The sequence below is a fragment of the Amblyomma mixtum genome, chromosome 10 (assembly GCF_055824585.1).
Source record: "Amblyomma mixtum isolate Tamu chromosome 10, ASM5582458v1, whole genome shotgun sequence".
NCBI classification, from domain to species: domain Eukaryota; kingdom Metazoa; phylum Arthropoda; class Arachnida; order Ixodida; family Ixodidae; genus Amblyomma; species Amblyomma mixtum.
The window spans coordinates 57,823,368-57,836,902 of record NC_143021.1 but is presented as its reverse complement, the minus strand read 5'-3'; the positions used below and the strand labels follow the sequence as shown (position 1 = coordinate 57,836,902).

Sequence of the window (13,535 nt, the reverse complement as noted above, 5' to 3'; positions counted from 1 at the left end):
ATTGTCCTGATGTCTTCGAAATACGATGAAATTCTCGCAACCATGGCGTGGCAGGACCAGGACCTTAAGCAACTTAACAAACGAGTTGAACAAATTGAGCGAAAGAGCAGTACGGCAGATATTGCTGATCTCCGTGCAACTGTTGACGAGCTGGAAAGGCGAGGAAGGTGCACGAACCTAGAGATTCATGGGATCCCTAAAACTGATGGTGAGAATGAGGACTTAATGAGTAAGGCAAATGAAGTTGCTAAGGTGATTAATGTGCCTGAACTGACTGCTACTCGTATAGGGGCCCTGCACAGGTTTCCTACGAAGGAAGGCAAGGAGGCGGGTGTTATCATTCGTTTTTTGAATCAGTCAGAGCGTGATAACTGGCTTTCCAAACGAAAGATTCTCGCGGAAAACGAGCCTTCCGTGTTCATTGCCGAGAACTTATCGAATTCTACCAATAATCTTCTCTTTGCAACCAAACAGTGGGCAAAACAAAATGGTTATAAGTACGCCTGGTGTAGAAATGGCAAGGTTTTCCTTCATGAAACGGATGGGTGCTCTGTTCATGTGGTCAAACACCTGGACGACCTTGCTAATCTGGTATAATATTTTTTTTCCTTGCAAGTGTTTATTTTTTCAGTCACGGACAATTTTTCTGTTTCCCCATCCGGATATAATCTACTAGTTAATCAATTGCCGGTGTCCCCTCTTACATTTATGCATTTGAACATGCAGTCTGCGCAGAGAAAATACGATGAATTCTGTGTTTTTCTAGAAAACGTGACTAGTGCATTCACAGCTATCATGTTGACAGAGACATGGTTTGCAAACGACGAGGACGTGTTTCATCTCGAGGGATATAGCAGTGTTTTTTTTAAACAGGAAAACAAAAAGAGGTGGTGGTGTTTGCTTATATTTGAAAGAAGGGATAAGTTACGAATACATTGAAGAATTTTCTCATTCCGAGCCTGATTCGGAAATGGTTCGTGTGAAGTCAGGGAGCTTTATTCTTGTTGTCCTTTACAGACCCCCTGATGGTTGTGTTGAAAGGTTTTTACTGCTGTTAGGTGAACTCTTTTCATTTGTCTTAACCCATAGCTATACATTAGTGCTTGGCGGTGACATAAATATTGATATGCTGCAGAAAACTTCCAGTCAAATCGAACTGTCCACGCTTCTTGATTCATATCTCATAACAAATGTGCTCACTGTTCCTACGCGTGTAACTTCGAACACTGCTACACTTATTGATGTTTTTCTAACAAATATGCCACAAGAAAGTGTGCGTGCAGGTACAATTGAAGTATCTATCAGTGACCATTTGCCAATTTATCTAATTGCAGAGAAGCAAAAAGGACTTGGTTGCAAATCGATACAATCAACTTTTGTTCAGGACATAAACACAGTCACTTTGGGTCGGTTAAGGCACGAAGTTATCCAAACAAATTGGGACAACGTATTCTCATCTTCTTCCACGGAAACAGCGTTTAATACCTTTATAGGTGTATTTAGCACCCTGTACAAAAAGAATTTTTCATACAAGAAGGTTGTAAAACCGAGACGAGCACGTAAACCGTGGATGACGCCGCACTTGTTGAAAATGATAAATGAAAAGAATAAACTGTACAACGCATTTCTGAAAAACCGCGATATTGATACATTACAGGCATTTAAAAAATACAGAAATCAACTAAACAAAAAACTTCATAATGCAAAAAGCAACTACTTGTCTAACATGTTTGATGGTATCAAGGACACTAAACATCTATGGCAGCAGCTTTCTTCGGTTATCTTTTCTCGTAACCAGACTTCTGATTTGAAAGAGTTAACTATAAATAACACAAAACTAAAGGGAGGAAAGTTACCAAATGTTTAAAAAAAAATACAAATATTTAGGCGTTTTAATAAATTCACAGCTTAACTGGAGCGACCATATTGATTACATCTGTTCATCGGCGTTAAAAAAACTTGGATTTTTGAAAGACAAGCTCAAAGGAGCACCCAGTCACGTTAAGCTATTAGTATATAACTCTCGTATTCGGCCCAAACTTGAGTATGCGGCCATAGTGTGGGATCCGTACACCAAAAAAGATATAGCAAAAATAGAAAACGTACAAAGGTGGGCTGTGCGCTTCATTTACAATAAATTCAAGAGAACTGATTCCAGAGAAGGGTTGTTTTGTAGGCCAGTTGGTCATTGTGAGGATCTATGCGAGATTGCAGGTCTTATTTTCAACAAACACCAAAGTACAAACAATAAACGAGGCGGCTTTTAACGGAAAGGAAACCAATTACAATATGAGCGAGAAGAAAGGAAAGGAACAAGAGAACAACGCAACAATACACGGGAAAAACACACGGGGGAACAGAGCAAAGTGCTTATGATAAATGCAGGAAAAAGAGTCAAAGAGGAAAGTTCACACTACTTGTCTTATTCGAGCAACGAGCGGGGAGGACTGGCTGGGTGTCGGGCAGTCAAGGAGTCTCTTGGCGTTCCAACGTCGATGAAACGCTACCGCAGCGTCAGCGTTCGTGGGCTCCCGGCACGGTTTCCAGGTCTGGTATCCCGGAAAAGTCACGTAGGCGCCCGAAGCGGCCTATGTAGAGCAGCTGACGGATGGACGGAGAAGAGTAGCGCCTGAGCCTGGTGGTTGAGGCTCTCGACGATGGAAGTCCAGGTCTGGTGGCCCGGACGTCTGCGGCTAAGGCCCAAGCCCGGAACTCGGGGAGCCAGCAGAACTCGTCCACGTCCGTCGCCCACCGCGCTCTTCTCTTCTCTGCCACGTAATCCTCTTCGACCTGACCCGCGTTCCCCTCCGCACGCGCTCCTCGTGCTTTGTCTTCTTCTCACGAACGCCGCTGGGTGGCGCTATCTCCTTACAGAAGGCCCCCTCTTCGGAAGTTTTTTCCAAGGGAAAGAACTCGACTTCAGGAGAGCGACACCAGACGCGTTCGCCGATCGCAACACAGAACACCGCACCACAGCGCGCACACTATACACCACACACAATACGACGGTCGTCAATGTTCGAAGCGTTCACAGACCTTCGCACACACAGCACAGAGAGCACATGGAAAGTCAACGTAAAGCGTCCATAGAGGGCGAAGAAACACGGAAGGCATAAAAAGTAGATAGCCGACACTCAGAAACAAACATGAACAAACAAAAACAATTCCAACAAGAACAGGTGTGGGCTACATTCTTCCGTATTCCATTGTTCACATCAAACCACTTCACCGTCGCGAGAACTTTTCCGGCTAGTACTTCCGTTTTCCTTTGTGAAACCGTTTTCTCCACACCGACCTCGGTTTCCACCATGATTTTACATGTTCCCGTCCTATGATGTTACTCACTCTGTTCTCCCTTGCCTTCGACACAGTCTGCTGACACATGTCACACGATCTGACATAACTCTTAATGTCAGCCTGTACACCGGGCCAGTAAAACTCACTGAGCACCCTAGCTATTGTTTGCCGTATTCCATGATGGCCGGATAATGCACTCTTATGTGCCAACTTAAGAACTTGCGTGCGTAAGCCCTTCGGTACCACCGCTTGCTCAACGACTTGGCCGGGACACACTTGGTACGACCGGAAAAGAACCCCGTCATCTGTATCAAAAGAGTGGGCGGTCTGTCCCTTGCCATGAACTATTTGCCCCAACTTCCTGCGACACACCTCTAAGGTCGGGTCTTCTTCCTGTTTGAGGCGAAACTCCGGCAGTGACAAGTGGAGTGTGTTCAGAGTGGGGCTTTTACTACTCTCTGAAACCTTTGCTGTCACCATAAGGGAAGGAACATCGACCGCACCCGTCATGGCAAGGGAAACTGCCTGATCAGTGAGAACTGGCGGGTCAACCGAGAATGGAGGTTTAGCCCCGGGGACATTGCCTATTATAATGTCGTACAAGGGTGTAGACAAGCAGCGCGCGATGGCCTTACCCGAGAAGTATGGAGAAGAAATCACCACCTCCGCTTCCGGAACTTCTACACGGGTCCCATTGGCCAAGAATAATGTAGCCTTTTTCCCTGTTAGTGCCGCTGGCGGTACAAGAGACTCACGCACAACAATACCGGTGCTGCCCGTATCCCGTAATACCGAACCATGCTGGCCGAACACCTCACCGTGCGCCACGGGCATAGCAGTTTCCACCGGGTTGGAAGGACAGACCATCTCCCCCAACTGGCCCTCTACGCGCGTTACCACTGCAGTGCTATCGGGATGTGAATATCGAGGTGTCATGCAACAGGCGGGCTCCTCACGGTCTCCTGGCCTCTTAGCTTTGCATGACTGGGCATCATGTCCTACCTCGCGGCACCAGGTGCAATACAATTGCTTCGGCTTTGTCCGACAATCCGACGCCTTGTGCCCAGTCTTCTCGCAAAGAAAACATCGAAGGCGGGATTGTGCACGTGAAACCTTGTCCTTGGCTTTAACTATCGTGTGCTCACCCTCCTCTTTAAAGAACAACAAGTTATTTTGCCGCTGTGCCTCGAGAAAATGATCGGCAGCCTCCGCCAGCTTAGAAACTGTCTTGCCCTCCCGCTCACGTAAGAAAAGGGCTAAACGAGAATGACAGTTGTTCAGAAATTGTTCGCTCACGACCATCTCGCGAACCACCTCAAAAGTGCGGCCTTCACCCCGCATCTCGACCCAACGGTCAAAGAAGCTAAACAACCTGGCAGCATATTGCGAGGCCGTTTCTCCATCCTGGGGCTTGCTCTGGCGAAACTTCTCTCGGTAACCTTCCGCGGTGAACCTAAACCTCTGAAGCAAGGCAAGCTTCGCTTTGTCATAATCCACGGAATCCTCAGGCGAGAGCCGACCGAAGACCCTAAGTGCTTCGCCGCCAAGGCATAAGCTCAACGCCGTTGCCCACTTTTCTTTTGGCCAACCCTGCCCCGTGGCCACATGCTCAAATCTCTTTAAGTAGGCATCGAGGTCATCCCGCGCTTCATTGAACTGTGGTATGAGGCTGTGCGGGTTAATGGAGCTGGTCGATGAGACGCTACGCTCTCCACGGTCACTCGGAGGATTTGCGCCACCCTCCATGAGCCTTATTTGTAGCTGCAAGTTCCGCGCCTCTAACTCCAAGCGTTCCTTCGCAGCCTCTCGCTCCGTCTCTAAATTCCGTGCCTCTAAATCCAATTTCTGCTTCGCAGCTTCACGCTCAGCCTCTAAATTCCGTGCCCCTAATTCCAATTTCTGCTTCGCAGCTTCACGCTCAGCGGCTCTCTCTTCCCGTGCCTTACGAAGCTCGTCCTCCACCCACGCTCGTAACTCCGCGCCGCACAAGCCCATGCGCTCGCCTAAAGCAACCAAATCTGAAGCGCTCATATTGTTCCTAAATTAACACAACAGGCAAATAAATAAAAACCGACCTCGTCCTGTCGTAGTGGACGCCAAATTTGTGAGGATCTATGCGAGATTGCAGGTCTTATTTTCAACAAACACCAAAGTACAAACAATAAACGAGGCGGCTTTTAACGGAAAGGAAACCAATTACAATATGAGCGAGAAGAAAGGAAAGGAACAAGAGAACAACGCAACAATACACGGGAAAAACACACGGGGGAACAGAGCAAAGTGCTTATGATAAATGCAGGAAAAAGAGTCAAAGAGGAAAGTTCACACTACTTGTCTTATTCGAGCAACGAGCGGGGAGGACTGGCTGGGTGTCGGGCAGTCAAGGAGTCTCTTGGCGTTCCAACGTCGATGAAACGCTACCGCAGCGTCAGCGTTCGTGGGCTCCCGGCACGGTTTCCAGGTCTGGTATCCCGGAAAAGTCACGTAGGCGCCCGAAGCGGCCTATGTAGAGCAGCTGACGGATGGACGGAGAAGAGTGGTTGAGGCTCTCGACGATGGAAGTCCAGGTCTGGTGGCCCGGACGTCTGCGGCTAAGGCCCAAGCCCGGAACTCGGGGAGCCAGCAGAACTCGTCCACGTCCGTCGCCCACCGCGCTCTTCTCTTCTCTGCCACGTAATCCTCTTCGACCTGACCCGCGTTCCCCTCCGCACGCGCTCCTCGTGCTTTGTCTTCTTCTCACGAACGCCGCTGGGTGGCGCTATCTCCTTACAGTCATACATATTTCAAGAAATGCTTCGGCGCGGCAGACAAGGACAAAACGTAGAATAACACCACAGAGCGCCAACTAACAACTGATTTTATTGGAACCCGCGTCAACGAATATATGCTTTGCGCTCATCAATGACAACAGAAAAACGATAGCATGCAGTGAAGACAGCATCAGGGAAAAAATGATCAGCACCCATGGCACGTGTGGCACACGCGTACGTCCGTACACCAAAACGTTTTTCTGTTGTCATTGATGAGCGCAAAGCATATATTCGTTGACGCGGGTTCCAATAAAATCAGTTGTTAGTTGGCGCTCTGTGGTGTTATTCTACGTTTTGTCCTTGTCTGCCGCGCCGAAGCATTTCTTGAAATAAGAACTGATTCCCCATCTGCTTTAATGGCCTCCAACGAAATTAACCCTCTTCATATCAGACGGAAAATTGCTCGATTAATGTTTCTTCATTCACTCATCCAGGGAAAGTTTGGAATTTCTTCTTCACCTTATGTTACACCTTCGACTACACGAAAAACCCGTGACCAACATTCCCATGCCCTAACACGATATTTTGCAAAAACAAACTCGTTTAAATGCTCTTACTTTCCGCGCACACTAAACGATTGGAATGCACTGCCCGAACAGATTGTATCAAGTGATAATTTTGAAAATAATCTTAGAAATGAATTCCTGTGCGCAGATTGATGTGTACTGTATTTCCTTTGAATTGTGTATTTCCTCATTTGTGTCATGTGTAAACTTTTTGCCTATGTAATAACTTATGGCGTTTGTAATTATGCCTTATCTGCCCTTCCTGCTTGGACCACATGAGGTCTGCAGTATTATGTAAATAAAAAAAGTAAACGAATATTTCACATCTCTTCCTCGGAGTTCCCACAATCCTGTTATACATAATTATTTGAGACTTCCTTCTCAATCATCATTATTTTGAACTCCGACAGACACCAACGAGGTCTTTAATGCATTTATTGCACTTAGGAAAAGCAAATGTGAAGATATTGATGGCATTAAACTGCAACCAGCCATTTTCGTGCTAGACATCACTCCATGCATAACGCATATTTACAATCTAGATTTAAGTACCGGATTATTTCCTCAGAAAATGAAAATAGCAAAAGTAATAGTCTTGTTCAAAAGCGGTGACAAAAATAATTTAGGTAACTATAGGCCTATATCTATTTTGCCGTTCTTTTCGAAACCGTTAGAAAAAATTATTCACTCTAGGCTCCTCACTTTCCTCGATAGGCATTCCCTTATTACTTCAGCTCAGTATGGATTCAGACCAGGTTTATCAACGGAGGTAGCTTTGTTACACCAAAAGGAATTAATACTTCGGAACAATGAGAATAAACTGCTAACACTAGGTATATTTATCGATTTCTCGAAAGCCTTCGACCGAATAAATCACACTACTATGTTAGAAAAGCTGTTTTGTTATGGAACTCTAGGTATAACAGCTGATTTGTTAAGGAGCTATTTATCAGGAAGGTATCAATCCGTTTGCGTTGACCGAGAATTATCAACTGCCCGCGATATTAAATGTGGCGTTCCTGGGGCCGCTTTTGTGCATTATATACATAAACGATCTCGTAAACATTCAAAACTCCGCTAATTATATTATATATGCAGATGACACAAGTATCTTTTTAACAGGAACAGACGCTAATGACCTAATAAAGCGTGGAAATCTTATTCTGAGTAAACTTAGTGCATGGTCTCTCGGGAATTCATTACTAATAAATTCTTCTAAAACAAAAGCTGTCTTATTCCGTCCAAAATCTGTCCCACGAACCTTTGATGAGATGCTAAAGTTAAATGACTCTGTTACTGAAATCTCTCCCGATGCTAAATCCTTGGGAGTAATATTTAATGAATTTATGCTTTGGGACTATCACAGTGACTACCTGCGCACTAAACTCTCGAAGGCTTTAGGTATGCTAAGGAAGTGTATGTTTTTTCTGTCAATCCAACAAAACCGTCTAATTTATGTAGCCTTGTTCGAATCACATTTGCGCTACTGCCATTTAGTCTGGGGAAACGGCACCATGAAGGCAATGTATAACCTAATAATAGTTCATAAAAGCTCCACGAGTGATTTCAAAGCAGCCTTATGATGCCCACACATCTCCAATATTTACTAAACTCAAAATCGTGAAATTACAAAACCTGTATGACTTTAAGCTACTGTCAACACTTAAATCTGAAATACGTAAAGGCACACATACTCTCACAACATTGGGAAATTTGAAAAGAAACACATCTTTACGCTTAATAAGGCACACAGAACGGTTCCTTATTAAGATCTCGCACGAATTATGGATTTCAGATGGTTCAGTCTAGCATTCCACAGATTTTAAATAAATACCACCACACAACAGAGAAATTGCGCGCACTTTCTAAAGTTGACTTGTATTCACTTTTTGGATAATTCTTGCTAATACTTCACTGTTCATTCCAATTCCTTATGTAATAGAGTTGTTTGAATTTGATCTCTATTGTTTACAAACTAACTTCGTAGTCGTCATATTTGTTGCGTGAATCTGTGCTACTAACCTTTGTCAAAGCGTCCGCTGTCAGTTATTGGGAGGTGGGGCTAGTCAAGCTACTAATGTGTAGCTTTTTTCCCACCTTCCCTACCATATCTCATGTATCAATTTTTTGCTTTGTGGTAAAATAAAATAAACTTCAAACTTCAAACACCACCACTCACAACTGCACGTCCAGTTGTCTGCCGTGACGTTCTGAAGAATAGTGTACCCAGATTCCATCGTCAAAAACTGACTCTTCGCATATTCTGAGCAACCACTGTATAGGGCAGTGCACTTGTTCTCGACGGGAAGCTCTTTAGCTCTGAAACACAACCACAAGTAGATATATTCGTTACATCACATGACACAACCACAGGTGAGGACAGCCGGAATGTACAGTGTTCTGCAACTTTATCGTAAGCGTCATGGAAAATTTTCCCACCGTCGAGGCGAGAAAATTTCCCAAGATGGCTACGATAAAGTTGCAGCACACTGTATTCGTAAGGGAGGGAGGAAGGGCAATTTACTAATCCATTCGCTTGTTGCTAAAGCAAATATTCAGGCGAAAGCCTTCAATGTCGTTAGCAGCCCTGTCGGCAGATTTGTCCGCGTTTCGGCGTCACTACTTAAAAAGAAACTGTGCCGAGGCTGAGAATCGAACCAGGGCCTTTGGCATTTCAAGCAGAGACGCTACCACTCCGCCACGAAGGCGCAAGGTTTGAGCATCAATAAAGCCGCAGCTAGTGAATGCATGGGTTTCATAAATAAAACAAAAGGAATAAAAAAAATAAAAATAAGAAAAGAAAAATATAAGAAAACAATAAAAATAAGAAAATAAACAAAACTAAGAAATGAAGTGGAAAATAAATTATGAAAAATAAGAAATGAAAAATAATAAAGATAAGAAAAGAAACAGCAATAAAAAATAAAATGAACGAAAATAAAACAAGAAACATAAAAAAAATAAGAACAAACAGCGCGCCAGGAAACGCTTTCGCCTTACAGCACATTACAGAGCGAAAGTGCCCCCTGAATTTTTCACATTCATCCTTGGGCTAGCGCAGTTTCGTGCCCGCGGCCAGATTATATATTTGCAGCAAACTGGACGGGAGCCAACAATCACAGAAACGCAGGAGCATAGGGGATGTCTTTTTACTAATTTGCAGTTTTTCTTTAAAGCGTGATTAATAAAACCAGAAGAAATGTCAACCATTAGACGCCGAACCTACGACCTCCAAATTTCGAGTCCGGTTGTCTACCAACTGAGCCACCGTGACGGCTGTCCAATCTTTTGCTTAGGGGGTATTTATGTGTAGTGTAAGTGGCGGACATTGTACAGCCGCCCACAGACTTAACAGCGCCCGTCCTGTGTTTTTCATGTTCCTTCAGTCCTCGTTCCGTAGCGCTGTTGTGAATCTGTTTATTAACACCAATGACGGAATGCGTGGCCTGGACTGCCGTCAGCGCCATGAAGCGATAGTCATCGAGTTCGAGATAATGCTCTCAGAATGTTTGCGGTGTCTGACGATAGAAGGTGCGTACCGCGGCAGCTTCGCGAGCAGTTCCTGGCTGCCGCGATAAGAAAACTGCGAAGAGCGTTGCCGGGGCCGTGGAGGCCGAATCGGCGAGCAAAAAGCGCTGAAACGCCCCCATGACGAGCGCGCTGTCCACGCGGCGATAAGGCACAAACGGAAAAGCAGTAAAAGCGAGCTGCGCACCAGCTATCGTCAGCCGCCGCAAACATACCGAGAGCATTGTCTCGCAACAATGACTATCGCTTCATGGCGCTGACGGCAGTCCAGGCCACGCTTTCAGTTATTCGTGTTACGAGGAGGTACCCAAAAGAAACCGGACTTATTTTTGTTTGAACTTATTTGTTCACATTTTAAGCACAGACCTTCAAACTCCTTCAAAGTATTCCCCACTTGCAATGATACGCTTGTCGAATCTTTCATTCCATTTTTCAAAACATTGTTTAAATTCATCTTTTGTGATGCTTGACAGTGCCTTCGTTGTTTTTTTTCTTCACCTCAGCCACATCGGCGAAACGCTTTCCATTCACCTATTTTTTCATTCTAGGAAACTAAGAAAGTAGCACGGGGCAAGGTCGGGAGAGTATGAGGGTTGAGGAATAGGGGTCATGCCATTTTTGGTCCAGAACTGTCGCAGAGACAGGGCTGTGTGAGCAGGGGCATTGCCATGATGGAAAAACCAGACACCCGACCGCCACAAATCTGGCCGCTTCCACCGCACACAGTTGCCCAATCTTTTAAAACATCCAAGTAGAAAGCCCTGCTAACTGTCTGACCCTGCGGAACAAATTCTCAATGGACGACTCCTCTCACGTCGAAAAACAAATCAGCATTGTTTTGAGGTTTGGTTTCACATGACGAGCTTTCTTGAGGCGAGGTGAATTTGAAGTTTTCCATTGGCATGATTGTTGCTTTGATTCAGGATTCGATTCAGGAACTCTTGAGTTGTCCCCATAGCATCGCCCTTGTACGTCTTTCTTAATATTTCAAGAGTTTCCAATTCAACTTTTTACAAGCAAAAATCAGAATTTCACCGGCGCACGCTGTTCACGAAAATCAGGCATTGCAAAAACGACATTCACACAAAACAGTCGTCACTCTAAAACTCTGCCTAAACTAGTCTGACCTCTCCTTCAACGACGGCACTAGGCTTACTGACTCTGGAATGTTCGTTCTATGCGCTCCTAGTGGCAAAACGCGGTACCACAGAAGCTTTGCCGACGAAAAAATTTAGTCCGGTTTCTTTTGGGTACCCCCTCGTATGTCTGTGGGCGGCTGTACCTCCTGTTTTACCGCAAGTACAACGTAAGAACGGGGTCGAACGGTGAGGGCGGAAGCACAGAAGCGCACTTATAGGCGTATTCCACCTAAAGTTAAAGGGAGAACATGGCCGATGAGGCACTGCAGCAGGTTTGAACTACTACTATACTAGGAACTATACTATACTATGCACACTATTAGGAGTATGAGAGGGTCATTACTAGTACGGGAAAGAGGCATAAATTTGCACTTGTCATCGCACAGCACATTCTGAAAATTTTCTTATTATGGGAGGATAGCATTCATCATCATCATCAGCCTGACTACGCCCACTGCAGAGCAAACGCCTCTCCCATATCTTTCCAATTAACCGATTCGTTCGGCCCACCCTCTTCTTGGCTTGGCGGATGCCGGAAATAACAGAATCAAGGACGCATTTGGAGTTATCGCCAGCAACATATTGCTGATGAAGCACTGCACGTGCGTCAACGTCAAAGTTGCTCTTTTTAATTACTTAATTGGTTATTAAAAAGGGCAACGACAACCACGCGGTTAGTGCACAGATTTCTAAGGGAAATTTGCATTCCTAGTGGGATGGCATAATATATAAGTGAATTGCGCAACAACTTAGGACACAGAAAGAAACACATACAACAGTTCACGAGCGCTCGTGGACTGTTGTATGTGTTTCTTTCTCTGTCCTGTCTAAGTTGATGCGCAATTTATATACTATGCAGAACCAACCAGCCCGACAACACGCTCGGATGGCATAACGTGGCCCGAGATTTAGCGTCAGATTCACTCGACTGGATGCAGCGGAGTCGGCAGGGAAATACCTCCTTCCTGCTTTCCACGACGGTGCCTGGCGCGCATGACGCAAAAGATATTACAAACCAAACTTACTCCGGAGTGCTCATGTATATCTCCGCTTCAGGGCTTATCTCCTCATCTAGCAGGGCGACGGAAGGCGAAGCGACGCATGCATCTGCTTTTTTCTTGAGGAGATATGCTTCCACTATCTCCCTGCATATTTCGTTTCGGTGTCTGAATAAGATTCTGGTCTTATTCAGATGTGGAAAGCATCAATGGCAATTCCTGCAGTGGAAAGCAAGTTTAGACGAGACCGCGCCCTTCACAGACCTGCGGTGCTCCGCCATCTGCTCATTAATACACCGACCCGTCTGGCCGATGTATGACCTAACACACATGAGGAGGACTTCATAAACCACCCCCGTGTCACAATCCGTGAACCTGCTTTCTTTCCTATGGGCTATCGTGCATCCACCCTCCCCTCTGTGGCCCTCTGGCTCAAGCTTGTTGCGTACAGCGCTACAGTCCCCCGCCAGCTTATTCCTTGCGGTAAAAATGACGGTTGCTCCGTATCTAGCCAGCAGTGTCTAGGTGGCTCTGATCTAGCCCCCACTCTTTTTATCCGCTGCGAAATTCCGTGAACGTATGGAATCCCCACAATTCGTCCTTTCTTGCTTTCTTTTTGAACAGCACCCGCCCTCCCTGTCTCGGCTAAGATCCTTTTAGTGATCTGGCCGAGAACAAGCTCAGTATAGCCGACTTCCTTCAACCTCTTTATTTGTGCTTGGAAGCTGCCATCAAGGCTGGCATAGTGACCTCCTGTCTGAAAGCTTCCCTGGAAAATTCCTGTGAGCATAGGGTTCAGGCCAGCTTCCAAGCACAAATAAAGAGGTTGAAGGAAGCCGGCTATCCTGAGCTTGTTCTCGGCCAGATCACTGAAAGGATCTCAGCCGAGACAGGGAGGGCGGGTGGTGTTCAAAAAGGGAGCAAGAAAGGACGAATTGTAGGGATTCCATACGCTCAAGGAATTTCGCACCGGATAAAAAGAGTGGCGGCTAGATGCGGAGCAACCGTCATTTTCACTGCAAGGAAAAAGCTGGCGAGGGACTGTAGCGCTGTACGCAACAAGCTTGAGCCAGAGGGCAACAGAGGGAAGGGTGGATGCACGATAGCCCATAGGAAAGAAAACAGGTTCACGGATTGTGACACGGGGGTGGTTTATGAAGTCCTCCTCAAGTGTGGTAGTTCATACATCGGCCAGACGGGTTGGTGTATTAATGAGCGGATGGCGTAGCACCGCAGGTCTTTGAAGGGCGCGGTCTC

General features: G+C 45.7%; 2 protein-coding genes across 4 annotated transcripts in view; one reads left to right on the top strand and one right to left on the bottom strand.

Annotated features, from left to right (window-relative positions):
• Positions 1-13,535, top strand: part of LOC149325870 (uncharacterized) — a 78,489-nt gene that overhangs the window by 13,494 nt on the left and 51,460 nt on the right. The window lies entirely within an intron of this gene.
• The window catches only part of LOC149325871 (uncharacterized), a 141,979-nt gene that overhangs the window by 115,397 nt on the left and 13,047 nt on the right, over positions 1-13,535 (bottom strand). For all 3 annotated transcript variants that reach the window (XM_089563888.1, XM_089563887.1, XM_089563884.1), the window contains exon 3: positions 8,793-8,932. In XM_089563888.1, the coding sequence (XP_089420014.1) occupies positions 8,793-8,932 (140 nt within the window). The remainder of the gene's footprint in view (positions 1-8,792; positions 8,933-13,535) is intronic.